Source organism: Schistocerca cancellata, chromosome 5 (genome assembly GCF_023864275.1).
Source record: "Schistocerca cancellata isolate TAMUIC-IGC-003103 chromosome 5, iqSchCanc2.1, whole genome shotgun sequence".
NCBI classification, from domain to species: domain Eukaryota; kingdom Metazoa; phylum Arthropoda; class Insecta; order Orthoptera; family Acrididae; genus Schistocerca; species Schistocerca cancellata.
This window is the reverse complement of record NC_064630.1, coordinates 93,188,141-93,208,361: the sequence shown is the minus strand read 5'-3', so window position 1 is coordinate 93,208,361 and position 20,221 is coordinate 93,188,141. Positions and strand designations below refer to the sequence as shown.

The window sequence follows — 20,221 nt, the reverse complement described above, 5'->3', positions numbered from 1 at the left end:
TAGCTTATTACTTTTACTTTGTGCACACTCTTACAGAATCACTTTACTGTAAAAGTATGACTTTATGACTTTCGAGTTGGAATTAACACAAAAGAATATCTGCAAAGTGCAAGAATTTGCGACTTACATAATATAGACCTTCAAAACATTTTATCCGCTGTGAATACTACATAAGCTTCGCCATGATAGCGAGACTTTCCGCTAGGCTGTAACACAATGAAGGCGGAATTTGATCCCATCCTTCACGAAACCAACTCCTACGAAAACAAGTCCAGTGTATCGCAGGTTGAGAGGCACAACCTTGCCTCAAATGTTTCCATACGCACTTAAATTCTCTACGTAATTGATCAAATATAATGGTCCAAGCCAAAACAAGGAGAAATACATGCAGACCAATATCCTACCTCCACCCAATTTCCTGCCATCGCGACGGGTTGTGACATAATTCTCATAAATCAGCCGTTCTTAGAATTCAATCATCGAAACAAGCACTCGAACGATATCTGATCAGCTGTTTCTGACTAAAACGTCACATGTTCTCTAATCTAAATTTTCACCTATTAAAAGTTCGTTCTGTTCATACACTTTACAGCACAACACAATATTTCTTTAAATTTATACCTTCTTTGCATATCAATAATTTTACATACACTTACTTTGTCAGCTGTCATCTTATGGCATGACGTTTAGGTTCCCTATTTTGAAGTTGTGCCTAACACTACTAAAACTAACCGGTAATCAGATCCTCCTTTTATTCGCAGTGAAGTAATGCATTTTCTGATGGACAACTTGCATGATCTACAGACATCAAATCCGATATCAAAACATAAACACTCTACTGAAGTAAATGAACGATCTCGATCGAGACAAGAGATCACAATATCCCGTTTAAGACAGAAAATGGCTACACGGAGAAGATATATTAACTAAGATAAATCATTTAAAATATTAATATGAAAACAAAAATGATTTTTCCAGAAATATTACCAGGAGAATATCGGATCCCATTTACATATTCCCTACATCAAATGCTATTGTTTCATATGCATTACAATGACATACCGTTCACTTTTTAATTTGGTAAAACAATGGTAATTTTGTTTTTATGTTTCTAACACGTTACCAAATATAGCGATAACTTTTGTAATAATTAGAGGTTTTCTTATTTTTGCTCCCTCTGTCTCATTCGTTTGATTCCCCCTTGTATTATGTTTCGTTTGAATTCACCAAGGTGTCTTCTTCATATCACCAAATGAGTAGCTTAGTTTCACACTCACCACGTTATGACGTTTTTGGCCATAGAGAGTATGTCTAAAGATATATTCCCAAATTATTATTATGTTTTGACTTAGGACTTCATTCGTACATATGAACAGAATTTTATGAGACTTATGATCGTGCAACACCCGTATGTTCTTCTTGTGACAGAGTGGTTTAAATTATTCGAAGGTATAACTACCACTGCCTGGTTTTATGAGTACGTAATTTTGTTTCATTGTATGTTTTTGTGTATGCCCTACTGTGTTTTACATTACTTTAAGCCTGAACATCGGCATTTTTTCTTTTATAATTCTGAAGACGGCAATTTATGTTGTCGGAACACGTAATTCACTGGTGTGTTAACATAGTGACCTTACTAAATAAATGAAAGCTTTTATAAGAAGAACACAGTGAAAACGTGATTTACATGTTTAAAATGTTGTTTGTATATGATCGATGCATACTCTTTCCTTAGGGCGAAAGATAATATTTAGTTCATATTAATCGCATTTCTTACGTAGTAAGGAAGATTAAGATTTTTTGCTGAGTACTCGATTATGTATTCATATTACGTGTTTCGACCAGGACGGACTTAACTGAGCGAGGGTACAGGTTTTTCTAGTTTTCTTGTGCTGTAGTATTTTGGTGCAGTTAAAAAAAAAAGTAGCTTTTTTCAGTAAGCTGCAATAGCAGTCACGCAATCTTACTTCGCAGAAGGTCAACTACGTTTCTTAAAAACTTACATAACATAGTGAAGATACAGGATTTCAGACATGTTGTCCTTCCTTTTTACGTTTTCGATTATGTTCTTGTTTACGGGTATAAGTAAATACAATACGAGTAAATACAATACAGTTTTCGGTATTTATCATAATTTTTATCGTTATAACCACTATTTCTTGCTACATCGTCAACTTGTTTTGTAGTGTCCATCAATCGGAATAACTGTATTTGTGAGAAGTTGTTTGGTGAACAAGGTGGTGAAACAATAATGCTTTTATATTTTGCGTAGGCGGTACCATACAGCTCATACGCATTTGAAATCGTCATATTTCAAAACCACCAAGAGCTGTTAAGAAATAATTCTTTATTTATAAGCGCTTTGGATATTCGGATCATCTACAAGTATCTTGAAGTTATTTATAACAGCATACATGGCAATATTAAAACTATGATGTCAAATAACATAAAAGCATACTGCGCCACTGCCGTCGATAGCAAAATACACAACATAGCCAACTGTAAAATGTACTGACACTGTTATTCCTCGTCTGCAGTTACAATCTGGTTCCACCTTTTTGTGTGGAGACTTTCTACCTACTCTGAGTATTAAGAGTGTTTGTATATTTTACAATTGGCTGCGTAATGTATTTTATTATCGACGGCAGTGACGTAGGATGGTGTTTTATGTTAGTGCCATGTAATATGTTACTGATAACTTTACACTACCTGCAGACGATCTGAAGATCGAAATCGGTGATAAATAAAGGCTTCCACAGTCCGTCCCATAGGAAAGGTGATTGTTACGAGACAAAATACAAGATGTGGTTATTTTAGTTAAGATGGCTTTTTATTCAAAAAAGGCTCCTTATGAATCGAAACACAACTACAAGTGTAGGAAAAATTCTTGAAAACCATTCTCAGTGCACACTAAAGATGACTATGTAATAGTTGAAATCTAGATCTACAGTAATAAAAAGACGGATTTCGCGTTCGATTGCTATTCTTTTCTCCATTTCTAAACACCATATTCCTTGATTCCATATTCAGATCGAAGCCGAGCATTTCTCGCCCACAAACGATTTAAAACTCATAAATAGTCATCTGAATTCACCATTTGATCTTCTGGAGTGAATTCTTTACGGATTACTTCCTTTTAATCAAAGAAAACAGTGAGCAGTGTCTTGACACGGCTTTAATGCATACGCATTCTTTCCGCTCTCGCCGATTCTGAACCTTTCCATTCTAAGTGGCTCGTATCGAAAATACTGTGTTTCATCGTGTCTTAAGATGCAAGACATGAAGTCTGCCTCCTCACTGGTTGATCTTTTCAGGTCTCTGCAGTGCTCCACTCTCCAATCTTTTTGATCTTCGCTGAGGGTGGGGGACACAAAGCGAAAGTAGATATTCCTTGTGTCCGAATTTTCATTTAGGATTCGATGCACAGTGGTTTCAGGAATTCCGCAGAGGTCCTCAGTCAACCTCATAGATGCACAGTGATCATTTCGAAGGATTTCTGCGACTCTTTGAAGATGTTCGTCAACTCGACCTGTCGATGATGCTGCTGAACGAGGATCATCTTCAATGGTCTCTCTACTGAAACCTTGCGTTTCAGTACCATTCAAAAACTTTCTTATGTCTCACTGCTTCACTACCATAAACAGTTCGTATCATTTCAAAAGTATCTGTGGCACTTTTAGCCAATTTCAAACAAAACTTAATGTTCGCATGTTGCTCCGTTGCTCCTTTCACGACCGAAGCTCAAAACATATTGTTGAAGTTTCGGTTAGTACAAACAGCCTGTGGCCCAGCGCGGTTAAATGTAAAACGGAAGGTAGTCGACATATCAAGCCAGTTAACTCAAGCATCCGTTCACATGTCGATATTGGCAACATACAGTAACAGTTCAAAAATGCGGCAAGTGAGGAATCACGACTTAAAGAATAAATTCTGTAAAACTTATATTGGAATAGTATATGTAAGCTTCCTTTATATTCCAAGAAGTATTCTTGGCAGTAAATTCAAATTATATTTTTTGGACACATTGGAGCATTTCATAAGTACTTTTCAGTGACTAAACTAAAATTTTTTTTTTAAATTATGATTTTTGACTTGTGTCACTTTTCTTGGCGTCGTGCGGTATGGTATTACTAGTTACGCAAATACAAAATCAGTCACCCTTCCTATGGGACGGACTGTGTATTTATTAGTAGGTCTTCATAGTAGAAAAATGACGTTTTGCTAAGTAATGCTTTTCATCCATGCTCGTAGTTTGCATAGCTATATCGCAAGTACCGATGCCAATGTTGAAGATTACGATGTTGCGTACCTCAGGTTACAATACAAGTTTCTTTATTTTTGTTACGCTTTACCACTATTTCTTATTAAGTGTGTGAAACATTGACGTATTTACGACTTATATAGAATGTTGAGCAATGTTTCATTCTGGGGTTACAGTTCTGCATTAATGCATTTTCTTTGATATCAGGAGTAATTTGTAATTCGAAGTTCACAGTTACTTCTGTGTATGTCTACAAACATTCGCTAATGAAATTCGTCGTAAATAATCCATCACAATTTGAGAAGAACAGTGATGTCCATACCTACAACAGTAGAGGGAAAAACGACCTTTACTACCTATTATTAAAGCTATCAGTGGCTCAGAAAAAGAGTTCAGTATGCAGCAACAAAAATTTTTGATCATGTGCCCATGTCTGATAGGTAGCAAAGCAAGTTTTAAATCTAATTTAAAATTATTTCACTTCAACAATTAATTCTGTTCGACTGGAGAAATTCTATTTAAAACAGGCAGAAAAAAACGAAAAAGACCTGTTTTAACTGTAGTTTCATAGGTAGGACTAGAAAAATAATGTGTTCATTAATATTAACGCTAATCATGTACGCATATCTTGTAAACTAACTCGTTCCACATCATTTCGCAGATGACAACGTAATGCAATGTTTATTTATAATGTTACTCTGAAACTGAGTCACATACTTGTCACTCTTGCAATGTCAAGTGCACGCCATAAATGCTGTGCGTTCTTCTAACCTATTAACGGCTTATATGCTGATGTTTCTAAATAAACCAGTCGTGATGCTATGTTGCTGTCGTCTCCAGGCGTACAACCCGGAAGCAGGTACAGATGGCGTCTCGACTGTACAATAGACTACGACAGCAGCTGTGTTCAGTTTTGCTCAAAGCGCCTCAGCTTTTTGTGTAACCTTGCAGATAGGTGGGGGGATGTGGCTGAAAAGTCGCCGGTATGCGACCACGCGGTGACTGCGTGGTGGTGGAGGGGAGTGCCTGCGGCCCGCCCCTCTCTCCCCACCCCTCCCTTCCCCTCCCGCCACGGCACGAGCAGAGGGTGCGCGCAGGGTAGCTCCGCCAGAAGCTCGCCGACGCCAGCCGAGTAGAGTTGCCCGCCATGCCTTCAGGAAAGTTCACCAAGTACTCCTCCCGCTATGGGTCCTCGAACCGCCGATACCACTCCGGGTACCGCTACACCCCGCAGGTGAGACGCCGCAGCTCCTTTCAGCTCTTTTCTTTCTTTCTTCCTTTTTTTTAAATCTCACATCTTTGTAATATGTACGGCGAAGAGTACAACCGCTTGTACTTGTACTTTTCACCTAAAAAGATTATCGATTGACTTCAGGTACTTTAACTTGAACAGTGAGAATTCGTCAGAAAAAAACTGGTTACTTCGCTACTGGGCTAGGGATATTTGATAGCACCAATCGTCTTTTCAGTATTTGACTGAGTACCATCCTCTGTTTTTATTGTTGAAGGCTAGGAAGTTCAACAATTAAGTTACTACAAAGAAATTCAGAATGATTTACACATAGTATCTTAACAATGGAAAATTTCAAGTGCTATTAAGTGGCACATAATACTCAAGAGCAGGTGGAAAAATCCAGAAGCTTCTGAGTGCCTGAGTACAGCAATGCTGATGTGTCACTGCGTTTAATCACTTACTTACATCAGTTAATTATCTAAGCCGGAAGAGCTGCAGGTAGTACATATCAATGTCTTACATTTATTGGAAGAAACCTGGGAAAATACAGTGGAGTTGCAACGGAAACCTCGAACCTAGCCGCATGCACTGGGTACTCTTAGCTATTTTTTGGGTATATAACTTTCACATCAGCTCGGATTACAAAAAGAGATCCGAAGGATATCGGAATATTTGTAATCGGACGGTTTAGACAATACAATCGCCTTAAAAATGTATTCGGAAAAAACATTATTCTTTCGGCGAAACGCCACAGGGTACATTTAATGAACCAGTATTCAAGATCGCCTGTAATACGACTCTGCTACCTCCAGCGCACATTTCGTGCAAGAATGAGAGCAAGTGGAGAACAATTATAGTGCTTTTGGAGGAATACTTTCCCCGAATCCCATTCTCGAATGAAACAGCAAACGGGCCGACAGGTAATAGTTGGAGGAACTCTCCACCATGCACTTTACAGCAGCTTGTGGAGTGTTTGTGTACGTGTAGATATTACAGGACAGTTGTTTCACTCCATCCAAAAGTCACAACTTTTAACGTAAGAGATGCGACATTACCAACAGTGCCCGTTTTCCAAGTACCTGTCTATCTACCGTCTTTAGTGAACAAATGACTATGCGATATTGTTCACAGAGTTACGTCGGTGTTTCTAAACGATAAATTTCGAATCATCTGCCACTTTACGCAAATCAGGAAGCAGACTTAGTTTATTTTGCGAATGATGCAAGTTATTTTGTCAAAGCTAGCAAGCAAGTACCAAATCTGGAAATACTAAATGGTGAAATGTGAAAGTTGTTGATTTGTTGTACATAAATCGACTTTCTTTATACTTTTCAAGAATTACGATGATATTGATAAATGTGACGTGATCACAAGAAATAGTAAACCCAGTGCAACATTTTGGGATGAGACGGCCTGTCTGGCCATACTGAGTATCCGCCAACGGACTTCCACGGGCTTCCTGGACTTACTCCTCGTAACTGATTCATAGTTTCTTCAACAAATTCAAGACAGACTTCTTCGCTCACCGCTATTCATACAAGCTCGTACTTCGTCTAAAATAGTCCCCATTATGACGTAACATCGGGCATAACCGTCTACTTCTGCAGGTCTCCTTTTAATGCAACCTTAGGCAATTCATTTTGGGCGGCATGTAGTGAATGACATTATGCACTTAGTTTATAGATACTCGTTACGATCAACCTGTTTTTCTACTTTCTGCTAATTCCGACTGATGGTCATTCCCGTCAAAAAAAGCTGTAGCTATCTGTGCTGCCCCTTATCTCAGGCGTTCGATATCCCATGTTAGCGTAACCTGATATGAATGCTACACGCCCATGCAATATTACGTGATAGGGGGTCCAAGCGTTTTCTAAACAGCCTCTTTCATAGCTATTCGCGGGTTCTCAGTAATCTGCTAGTGAAAAGCAATCTACAACCTGAGTTTAATAGCAACCGAACCTAACTGGTCACCCACTTAGTACGCCGACGTAAGGAAGGATGATTAGGGTATAGCGTCTCGTCAGTGGCGAAGTAATTAGAGATAGACTCTAACCTCGAATTGGAGGAGAGTACAGGAGGACATCGGCCGTACCTTTTTCAAAGCAACCATCAAGGCCTTCAGAGTTTTTGACGATCCACGGTAAATCTCATTCTGGATAGCCGCACAGAGATTTATTGCGTTGTCCTTCCCAATGTGAGTCCATGGTATTACTACTACGCTTCCTCGTTCGGCGTTTTGACTACATAACAGTACAGATAAGAGGAGTAACATTTTCACATCTATTGAATTTGCAGTAAGGTGCATTCAGAGTCAGATGCGATCGAATACATAGAATCATGCGCACTTCCCCTTTCTCGATTCTGTCACCTGTAAAATGAATCAGAACAGTTTTGTTCTCTGCAACTGATCAACACACAGTAAGCAGGAAATTGGGATTACGAGCCTTTGCTGCTATGAATTCGGAGCCCCTTGCGTGCAGTTGCCCGATGACAGAGAGTCAAAAATGCGTCTACTCTAGCTTGTGAAAGGAAAGTAGTATATTGTGGCGCCGTTTTCAATCTTGTTGAGGAATACTGCTATCGAATATCACCCTGAAAGTCCTATGAGGAAGAACTTATACTTTCACATCCACATATAACATCACCACATTCTCAGGCCTTGGCTTACAAATATAAATAGTATTGAATCTCAGACATCCACGTCATGTGGTACTTTACTTGGCAGAAGACCACGGATATCGAGAAAAGGAGGTACTGGGCTGCTTTGAAGTGGTCGATTTCTCATATGTTTGATGAATATGGTAGCTTTGGAAGACGTGTCTAAATAGTTGAGACGCCGAGTAGTTTCGGCAGTACTTCTCTCCACCCACAATATTGATTCACTTGCTAGTGTTTTCTCCTTTGTCGAGCTCTTCATGCTCACGTATTTTCCTCTGAGCTTTGTTTTCATCCATAGATTCCACCTTAGTCAAATTCGCTGTTCAAATGGCTCTAGCACTATGCGACTTAACTTCTGAGGTCATCAGTCGCTTAGAACTTAGAACTAATTAAACCTAACTAACCTAAGGACATCACACACATCCATGCCCGAGGCAGGATTCGAACCTGCGACCGTAGCGGTCGCTCGCCTCCAGACTGTAGCGCCTAGAACCGCACGGCCACTCCGGCCGGCTTTTCGGTCAGGTTGTGATGGATTTGTAAACAGTCTAAATCTCCATTCAGACGCATTGAAATTCTGTTGCGCGAAAATGAAGTTCTGCCACGGCAAGAGGCTACAATGAGCTGTCGATGGCTACTCGGCGACACCGTTCCTTATCTACCACAACTTCCGCTCGCACACTGCTCGCCATGGCAGCTGGAAGTAGTAAATGCTATACAGCCGCTCCTTCCACTCATTCGGACGCTCTCTTCATGTCGGTAACCGCGAAAAGGAATTTCGTCATTATCAGGGGTTATTAGAGACAGGGTAGAAATGTATTTGAACGAAGATGGGAAAAAAGCGTCTTCAATGACCCGTTACATAATCGTCTGGGATGCGCCTCATTTAAAGAAATAATTGAGAACCTGATTTCAAATGACCGAAGCCAGTTCTTCACTCACACGCGTCACCACTCTTCATCATCGCTCCATGCCGCTAGGTACTAAAGAGCCCCTGCAAACAGTTTTACTGAAGCCACTGATCGTTTTCACATTCGACAGGGCGTAGCATGGAAAGGAGTGGAAAAGAAAGGGTTACATTTTCTTAGGTTCGTCTCGCTCGTGGGGAGAGAGTTTTTCGATTTTATCTCATACAATTATCAGAGCCTCAAAAAATGATCACGTTGTTACATAAATTACGACATAGCAAGTTTCGGGCGAAGCTATTCTCTTTTCAGTTCATTCAACGTCGTTCAGGAATCAAAGGCAATTACACAAGTAGGCAAATGGAGACACCTATCAAATTACGTTCAAGGGGGAATCGCATTAAACGTTTCTGTTAACGAAACAGTCCTTCAGTATGCTGGGTCCGAGATCTGACATATTCCAACCAGGGCAATAGCTTATCTTCAATAATGACTTGAAATAACAACTTTTACAAAAGACGCAGCAAAAAGGCAGGTGCAAGATCGAAGGAAGTAAGTTCGTACTGAAAACTTTTGCCGTTCATACAATGTCCAAAAATTAAGGATACAACATTCAAATGGTTCAAATGGCTCTGAGCACTATGGGACTTAACATCTGAGGTCATCAGTCCCCTAGAACTTAGAACTACTTAAACCTAACTAACCTAAAGACATCACACACATCCATGCTCGAGGCAGGATTCGAACCTGCGACCGTAGCGGTCGCGCGGTTCCAGACTGAAGCGCCTAGAACCGCTCGGCCACACCGGCCGGCAGGATGCAACGTCTCCTTCCTCAAGCATAGGACTGATCCTCCGACTCTGTAGACAAAGACTACAGCCCGCATCTCGTGGTCGTGCGGTAGCGTTCTCGCTTCCCACGCCCGGGTTCCCGGGTTCGATTCCCGGCGGGGTCAGGGATTTTCTCTGCCTCGTGATGGCTGGGTGTTGTGTGCTGTCCTTAGGTTAGTTAGGTTTAAGTAGTTCTAAGTTCTAGGGGACTGATGACCATAGATGTTGAGTCCCATAGTGCTCAGAGCCATTTGAACAAAGACTACATGCCGATGTAAGCGACACACAACACTTTCTACCTCGGTCACCTTATGTTAAGAAACCATGAGGACTTTATTCTACTTCCGCTGAATTCGTTGATAATCATTTGATCCACTCGGATAGGCGTACGCGTTAAATCGACAGTTCTGGTATGGGAAGCTGCGCCGGTCCCGGATCGAATCGAATCCGTCCGTTAGAATAACGACGAGGGGCGGTTGCGGACCGCTTGAATGTGGCTTTCGGGTGAATACAAGAGTTGTACCCAGGTCCCGCCACAGTTTCACGATTCCGTCCACTTTCACACGATTAACACTACACACATCCAATTGGGGTACACATATACCGTCCAGGGTGGTTATGGGAGGGTGAAAAAAAGTGGTTCAAATGGCTCTGAGCACTATGCGACTTAACTTCTGAGGTCATCAGTCGCCTAGAACGTATTAAATCTAACTAACCTAAGGACATCACACACATCCATGCCCGAGGCAGGATTCGAACCTGCGACCGTAGCGGTCGCCAGGTTCCAGACTGCAGCGCCTAGAATCGCACGGCCACTCCGGCCGGCGGACTGTGAAAAGAAGGGCATCAGGCAACCCCTTAAATTAACCACGAGAAATCCTTTCATAGCCGTGCCGAGCCTGCGCCGGTGCGGGGCAAAGGCACAAGAAGGAAAAAGAAGATAAGATTATCGTTTGAATGTTGAGATCTAATTTACAAATGGAGCGACAAGAAAAGGTTTGTTTAATATTCAACACCAAAGTGTTCGCGGTCGCGCAAGCCGCATTACAAACCCATATGCTCGCGTGTTGACATGTTCAAATTCTGTCTTTAAGGCGGAAAATGTTTCGTCAACATCTGCCTCTGCATGCGCAATATTTTTCGTGTTCTTAATCTTTGTTACCCTGAGACTTTTTTCGGAGAGTAAGTGCTAGAAAACTGAGGCTCTTATTGGGTGTGAAAGGGGGGGGGGGTGGTTCGTACAATAGATCCCAAGTATTCATCTGCATCCATAAGTAAACATGTGCGATTTCGCTCTACTTACTGTCAGACCTATTAAGTCATGCCGTCTTCACCTACTCCACAAAAAAAAAGGTAAGTTTTCATACTCGTAGTTGACTAGGGAGGCTGTCCCTAAGAAAATATCTAATGCATTCTCCGAGCACCCTACTCGTGTAGTACTGCAGTTCCCCAGCTGGCTTCGTGAGGCTGGACTGTCCCAGTTAGTGTATTCCATTAGAAGCTGAGATAGTCAGAATTCGTTTCAAGCATTTCTATATTAACTGTCGGTGGTGTTTAATCACTAAGGTTCCTCACTTTCGTGTATCTTCTGTCGTTATAAAGCGTGAAATATGTTGGCATTATCTTAGGATATAGCCCTCGTCTTCGCGACTAAATGAAAGGTAGTTTGTTTGCCAGACACATTTCGCTTCTTTTATTTTCGAAGCGTCTTCAGTGCCCTATAATACCAATTTTGTCTCTTACTACTTTTATAAGTTATATATGTGATGAAATGATCATGAATTTATTTCTACATTAGGGTTTTTTGGCTTTATTAGGTTCAAAACCATGTCTTCGTATCAAGTTACGTTAGGCTTTTAACAGTTTTTCCGTGCGCTTGCTATTTCGTGTGCCCCGCAATGGAACTATGTCCTCGATGGAGTGGTACTGGAGCATCGTGGAAGTTGAGAACACTACAAGTAACAAACACATAGCATAAATACATGATTTTAAATGATACTAGAGCAAAAAAAAAAAAAAAAAAACGCGATGAATTGTTGTGAAATGTGCACCTCAGTTCCAACAAAAGGACATCCAGACACACGACTGCAGTTATTTTTATGAAAGTGTCACTCGTGCCGAGGGTATTAAAATCATACAAAATACTCGTACATGGCGCAGTTTCATCAGATGCCGAATGAATCGCCGTACCACCCCACACTGCCCACATTTGCAGTAGTTGCGAAAGTTTCGGCACGAGCCAGGCGTTTGTGGTGTCATTCTCTTTGGATCGAATATTTAGGCATTTCCTCATCATTGACGCACAAAAGTCGCCGAAGTGGCGTCAACTAAAAAGAACTTACAACACGGTGGCCGAACTTCCGCGCATGGGGCCTCCCGGCCAACAATGCCATACGATCATTTCATTTTTTTAGGCACTGAAATACGATCCAGTTTGTGGACTCGTATTGAGTCCCTACGTCGATATTCGAGGGGTCACGATCCACCTGCTCAGTGCAGTTTGTCTGGAAACGAAAAATGTTCAAATGTGTGTGAAATCTTATGGGAGTTAACTGCTAACGTCATCAGTCCTTAAGGTTACACACGATGTAACCTTAATTATCCTAAGGACAAACACACACACCCATGCCCGAGGGAGGACTCGAACCTCCGCCGGGATCAGCCGCACAGTCCATGACTGTAGCGCATTAGACCGCTCGGCTAATCCCGCGCGGCAGTACCAATGTGGTACTGGCATAAAATTTCATCGCTCCTCCTTCAAACGACAGCCCCGTGTCCATCTTTAGCAGAGCTCTTGAGATTTCAAATTACTTCGGCAGTCATTTGCATGCGAATGTACGTCTGCGCATCAAAACTACATGCATGTCACATGTGCCTCGTGGATGCAAGGCATACGTCGTCGATTGAGCAAGCAGCTGTCTCCACTATCTGATATTCTGTAGTGCGTCAGCATGTTGAGTAACGAGTGTCGAGCTGAAGTCAACGGGGCAGCAAGATGCGCAGAGGGACGTGGGCAGCAGAGACCGTGGACTGGGAGAGGTCCAGAGAACATGATAAGGGTCCGCTCTCTCATTAATTACGGCACAGAGTTTAGATATGATTTTCTCTTTCTGCGCTTGCTATTCTCGACGTTGGAGGAGTAAGGCATGACGTCATTGTATATCTGGTGAAAGATAAAAAAAGAATAGCCGTTAAGAAACAGAAACAAGAAACGTATATCAACATGTAATGTTATCTGTGCCTCACTGTTTTTTTTTTAACTAATTTGTGCCTGATTTTATTCTGAGAAGCTCAGTAATGTATGTAAATACCGTAAATGTAAATGTGATTCAAAAAGTACGCGAGGTGAAGCGCAGCTGGACAGCAAGAAACTCTTTAGCGCACAATCCCCGCAACGATAGTAGTTGTGAATGTTTGAGTATGGACTCTAAAAAAAAAAGACAATTGATTTACTAAAAAAAAGAGGGCGTGTTGCTGGGCCGCAAGGATTGTAGTTGACGAGGGCTGGCCCTGGACTATCCTGTGGACAGGCGAAGGTCATTTTTCTCTGACGGGTGAGGTGAACACACAGAATTGCCGAGTGTGGGGATCCTCACCGCCGGTCACTGTGCATGAAGTTCTTCTGTACGGTGAACTGGTGTAGCTTCATGGCTACGTTCATCACTGGCCCATTCCTTTTTGAACAGGTTGGGGCCAAGGAACAAAGCAGTGCAGTGTGACTGGCCAGCGTTGCTGCGTTATGCTTCGCAAGCAGGATAGAGACGCATTGAACTCAACAGTTTTCACGAAAGATGGGGCCCCACCGCACGTCGCTCCTGAAGTTCCCCTGCTTCTCTGAAAAACATTTGGAAACGATCGAATTATTAGCCGATCGTTTCCAAATGCTTGGCCGGCACGACCGCCTGATCTCACTCCCTGTGATTTCTCGTTGTGGGGCTACAACATTTGCCAGGGGGATGTTCCCACATGTGCTGATGTGCGGCACAGCATATCAAGAAAGGTAACCAGCATACCTACGGGCATGCTTCGTTCTTCCGTGCAGAATGCAATCCTGCGCATTCAGACTCTTCCGGACGCTGATGGGCACCATATTGAGCCCCTTTTGTACTAGTGATGGCACCGGTATGTAATGGTATTATGTACAGTAGCAGCACATTCAATTGAACTGACTCTTCCCTATATCCTCGACAGTAATGCTACCAAGTTTGGTACTTCTACAGTAATTAGTTTCCGTGTTATAACGTGTTAAATAGGGAAAGTTTAATTATAACCACCGGCAAATGATTTGCACCAACTAACTAGTAAAAGATATATGTTATCATTAATTAAGAATATTAACACTCGAATCTATAGCGTCTCTGCTACTATCAACTATAATTTTATACACTGCAGACGTATGAACACCAGTATTTATGCTCTTGCCTACGTTATTCCTAGTTCAGATTTATCTGTTTGCTTCCTCAGCTCTCTTCTCTCAACAATTGTCACGTTATTACCATATTCAGTCGCGGTCGACTTTTTATTGTACAGGGTGACCGAAAAGTCTTTCCCTGATTACATACATTGATAACTCGGGCTAGAAGTAAGATACAAATATGAAACTGGTGTCTAATTGATTACAAACTAAGTTTTTTTTACGCATCAGTAAACTTCAACATGAGCACCCTTGGTAGCACGTAGCACATCTAGGCGATATTCAATTTCCGTCCACACATTAGCCAACATCACTGAAGGGATCGATTCAACGACTGTGGTTATCCGTTGCCGCAGGGTTTCAAGATCTGGTACACGTGTTCGGTAGACCTCGTGCTTGACATAACCCCATAAAAAGAAGTCTAATGGGGTTATGTCAGGTGAGTGTGGAGGCCAAACCGTTGGCCCATCACGACCAATCCATCGCCCAGGAAAGGTCATATCGAGATAGGCACGGACGTCCAAACCACAATGAGGCGGTGCACCGTCTTGCTGAAAAAAGACTTTGGGGTGATACTGAAGCAGCTGAGGAACAGCATAGAGTTGCAAACATGTCCAAATACACTGCAGATGTGATGGTAGCCTCAGCGAAGAAGAATGGCCCGATAATTCGATCGAGCAATAGCGCGCACCAAACATTCACCTTTGGGCTGCCTCTGGTGCACTCCACGACCTCGCCAGGGGGTTGTGAACCCCAAATGCGCACATTATGGCGATTCACTACTCCACTGACAAAAAAGGTCGCTTCGTCGGAAAAGGCAATTCGTCTGAGATAACCATCATCCTCCTCAATATGTGATAGCATTTCGACCGCAAAGTCATATCGACGTGTACTGTCATTGGGCAACAAGGCCTGAACGATTTGCACTTTCTATGCACGAAACAATAAACGTTTGTGTAAAATGTCATGGAGAGAGCTTTTTGGTATCTGTAATTCACGTGAGGCCCTGTGCACCGATTTCTTCGGACTTCGCAGAAAAGACCCTGTCTGCTGAGGTTCTTGGTCGACGAGACCTCGGAAGGTCAGCAACCGAACCTGTAGTCTTGAACTTCTCATACCAGGCTTTAATGCTCTTGACATCAGGTGGGCCTTCCAAATGTTGTCTGGAAGTGTGTCTGCACCGTGGTTGGTGATCGTGTCTCATGGTACCACAGGACACACTGTGCCTTCTCCTGACTGGTTAACATGGTTTCTTGGGCACTGCACCTCATCCACTACTTACGTACTGCGAACCTAAAACAGAAAAAAAACGTTGATAGTTGTAAACAATCCGACACAAGTTTCATATTTGTATCTTACTTCTAGCCTGAGTTATCAATTTGTGTAATCAGGGAATGTCTTTTCGAACACCCTGTATGTTACTTTTTCACTCAGTCCTCGATTTGGTACGCATTTTGAATCTTTTGTCGATGGTCAGTGTTGGCTGAGACACCAACCGAAGTATCTTACAAAACTTCTTGCGCGTCTTGCTTAAATAAGAATACTACTTCTGACACGTCAACAACACGATAAGGGTGCATCGACAGAATGAGACAAAGTAACAACCGCAAGACGTACGTCTTGTTTAGAACTTCCACTGTGCTTGGATGAACAAAAACACCAATTACGTTTCAGAAGAAACGGCTAGCTGTTTATTACAGTGATTCTCTCGAAATAATCGGTAGGTTTCCTTTATGCAACAGCGGGAAATCGTAGCTGTTGAAGTTGCAAAGCACAGTGTCGCCAGCTGTCATGCCTTCTAGTGACGCCGATCTTGATGTGTAATATCACGACAGAGGCTAAGATCATAGTGCAGTTTCAACGTTTGTGTGTCTACGTTAATGCTTGTAGAAGTAAATGGCATCTGACTTATTGGACAATACAGAAGTTTGCGTAAAACTTCATAACATTTTCTTTCTCCTCATCTTCCTCCTTCATTTTTACGATTCTCTGCACCGACACTTTGAAAATTGAGATTATCTGTGATTCTGTGATAGCGACGAATCGGTTAAATCCCTCACTATGAAGTTTTTTGTAAACCTGCATGACTGATATTGGTCTCTGTATGGGAACATATCGGATGACAACTTTATCATCCCTCTCGGGTTTTTTCTTTGTGAGCAGTTCAACGTTTGTTGTGGACAATCCCTTACAGCCATATTAGCGGTAAACTGTACCAGAATAGTAGTGAAAATGCAGTAGGTTTGCGTAACAAGTGAAACTTCAGGCAGCTTGTGGCAGTCGCTACTTTCTCTCCTCATTGAGCGACTGGAGGTCACTGACACGAGACATTTATCTTTTTTATGTTGTAGGAAAAATAGAAAACACAAGTAGCTTAAAGCGTTTATTTGCACTGATATGAGGAGTGTAGCTGCAGCATAGCACCTTCATCCAGCAGTATCCACTTTCTTGGACTGCTTCTTTCATTTATATTTATATTCACCTCCCAACGAAAAAAGGAAGCTGATAGGAAATTACAGCACTCGTCCATACTAGAAAATGTTCTATTATGCACAGAATACTGATGACACTAAAGAGTTTGAAAGCTGGTCAGAAGCGAGAGAACCACTAGTGAACTGGTATCTTACACACAAGATCTGCCAGGCGTATAAGCCACAGACGTTTCATAACTTCGTGAGTGACATAAGTTAACATTCAGGAACGCTGCCCAAGAGCAATATTCATGCGCCAGATATTGACTTAAAAATCGGCTTATTCTCTAGCGTCAAATTCTAAAACTCCCATAATGGCAACGTGGATAATTAGAAGCACAATATAAACCAAACCACAAAATAGGATTCTTCTAAACCCACCCTCTGCTTTTGTAATGTACCAGTTGATTTAGTAGCAAAGAAAGGAATGAAGCGTTGGCGGCAATCAGACTAATTATAGGGAAAGCCGACCGCGGTGGCCGTGCGTTCTGGGCGCTTCAGTCCGGAACCGCGTGACTGCTGCGGTCGCAGGTTCGAATCCTGGCTCGGGCATGGATGTGTGTGATGTTCTTAGGTTCGTTAGGTTTAAGTAGTTCTCAGTTCTAGGGGACTGATGACCTAAGATGTTAAGTACCATAGTGCTCAGAGCCATTTGAACCATTATAGGGAAAACAGACGCCAGCGTGAGATTTATTCAGTGAATACTAAGCAACTGTAATTGACGTATGTAGATGGTAGAGTACAAAACTCTTGTTCGAATTATTCTTTAGCATTACTCATCAATCTGGGACCTTTACAGGGTAGAATTAACAGAATATATAAAGTAGATACAAAGAACAGTAATGCGTTTCTCCAAGGATTTGTGTAGTGGACGCGAAAGCGTCACGGAAAAGTTCATCCAGTTCCAGGGGTTACTAGAAAGTATAGAGAAGATTCATGGAAGAGTGATGTGTTAGGTCACGGGTCCGTTTAGAATGTGCAAGATCGTTAGGGATATGCTCGTCAAACTCCGGTGGCAAATGCTTCTTGAAAAGCGATGTGCGTCACGGAGACGTTTATTGTTAAAATCTATGGAGCTTACGTTCCGAGAAGAGCCAAGCGGCACATACTGCAGGATTAAAGATTACTCAAATATTCTGTCCTGATAACCGGTCGTGGAATCTTCTAAATATTTATTCTCGAGATATTAAGAGTCTTTAGTTGAGTATTTGCCAATGCAGCATTTCTGTCAATCATTCTCGCATGGTAGAAATGCCTGTAAGATTTGTTTCTTCCTATGCTTATTTGTAAGTGATCTGGTTCCACCAAAATCCAGTCTACTTTGGATCTCACACGATTGAAAGGTGCTTCTTTTTTACGTGTGTCTTTTTAATCATGCCCAAATTACGTGTGTGCCTGCAAGTAAGTCTTCATTTAGGATAATGTGCAGTGTCGTACCTCCTCAGAAGTGCTCATTCCACTTGCAAGGGTACAGCCTTCGGCCGCACCCATGAGATTTGCATGCTGACATTTCGTCAGGATACTGATGACCATGATGTCGAGCGCCCCTTCAATCCATATCATCATCATCCACTTGGGAACTGAATCAACAGTCTGGACAAACCAAATTCAAAAAATGGTTCAAATGGCTCTGGGCACTATGGGACTTAACATCTAAGGTCATCAGTCCCCTAGAACTTTAGAACTACTTAAACCTAACTAACCTAAGGACATCACACAACACCCAGTCATCACGAGGCAGAGAAAATCCCTGACCCCGTCGGGAATCGAACCCGGGAACCCGGGAGTGGGAAGCGAGAACGCTACCGCACGACCACGAGCTGCGGACAACCAAATTCATCTTGTCACTTTTAGTGCATTATTCATGGAGAATGTGAGTACAAGTTCGCATAATTATTGTTTCCAGAATCCTTGTTGTTTGCCATTTAGAGGGTCGATCTGTCTCACATAGTTCATTATATTAGAATGCCGATGATGCTGTAGGATTTTGCTAGATTGAAGTTGGTGATGAGGGATAGTGCCTCTGTGGACCACTTCTGTCATCTTTTTTCGAAGGAGCTACATTTCAGTCGCTAGGAAGCGTTCTGTGCACAGGTGAGTTTTTGTAAATTATGGTTGAGACTGGATTTAAAACATTGGTTAACCCCGTAAAGAACTCAACGCAGACTGCTTCATGATCTGTTACGTTTTGGAGGTTGCAACTGCTACGCAACATAAGCGGTGCTGTGCACCACCGTATACGGTAACTAAATGCTGGCAGTTGTCTATTTCGATCTCAGTGTCATCGACTCAAATTACCTACTAATTTTAACCAAGTAATTTTGGGTACCGTCCTGTATAATATCTCAGTTATTTCTGCTGCTGCTACCGTTGTACCTACCAGAACAAAGGTTGATGTGATGCTGCTCTCAACGAAAAAGGAAGGAAGGTTCAAAATGGTTCAAATGGCTCTGAGCACTATGGGACTTAACTTCTGTGGTCATCAGTCCCCTAGAAATTGAACTACTTAAACCTAACTAACCTAAGGACATCACACACATCCATGCCCGAGGCAGGATTCGAACCTGCGACCGTAGCAGTCCCGCGGTTCCGGACTGCGCGCCTAGAAGGAAGGAAGGAAGATTAGGGTTTAACGTCCAGTTGATAACGAGGTCATTAGGGACGGAGCACAAGCTCGGATTGTTTTAAGGATAGGGAAGGAAATCGGCCGAGCCTTTTCACAGGACCCATTCCGGCATTTGCCTGGAGCAGATTTCGAAAAAAGCGAAAAAGAATGGTCGGACGCGGATTCGAACCGTTGTGCTCTCGAATGCGAGTCCACTGAACTCTCAACGCTACTCTGTCTTTTCATGTGTAACTACAAGCAGAGTACATTCATTTGAACTTTTTACTGTAATCAAGCCTTGATGTCTCGCTCCAGTTTTTACCCCCAACCCCCTAGTCAATCTACTGCTAAATGAGCTATTCTTTGATGCTTCATGATGCGTCCTATCAACTTATCTCGTATTTTAGATAAGTTTTACTGCAACGCTCTTTTCTCGCCAATTTGTTTCAGAAATTCCGTATTCCACTCGATCTATCCATCTAATCTTCGGCATTTATCTGTTGCGCCACATTTCAGAAGTTTCTATTCTCACACTAGAAATACGAGGGCGTGCTGGAAAGTAATGCCTCCAAAATTTTTATTCTGTTCGCAATATCGGTTGAGGTTTTACAAGTCATGAACATTACCCGGCCGAATTTTCCTTGTTCGAAGTTGCAACCCTCTGCCACTAGAGGACTCTGAATTGTAGCGTGAAATTTGGCGGTCTGTGACGTAAGTACGTTCGTGCGTGAGAAGCGGCGTGCTGTAATCGAGTTTCAAACAGCAGAAAATGTGCCTCCAATTGACGTCCATAGGAGAGTCAAAGCTGTGTACGGTGAAGATTGTATCGACTTCAGTAATGTG

At 42.2% G+C, this 20,221-nt stretch overlaps 1 protein-coding gene across 1 annotated transcript in view; it reads left to right on the top strand.

Annotated features, from left to right (window-relative positions):
* The first annotated feature begins 5,369 nt into the window (after positions 1-5,369).
* Positions 5,370-20,221, top strand: part of LOC126188229 (proton-coupled amino acid transporter-like protein CG1139) — a 133,320-nt gene continuing 118,468 nt past the window's right edge. Inside the window, exon 1 of the mRNA XM_049929781.1 lies at positions 5,370-5,495. Within this exon, the coding sequence (XP_049785738.1) occupies positions 5,409-5,495 (87 nt within the window). The 5' untranslated portion in view covers positions 5,370-5,408. The remainder of the gene's footprint in view (positions 5,496-20,221) is intronic.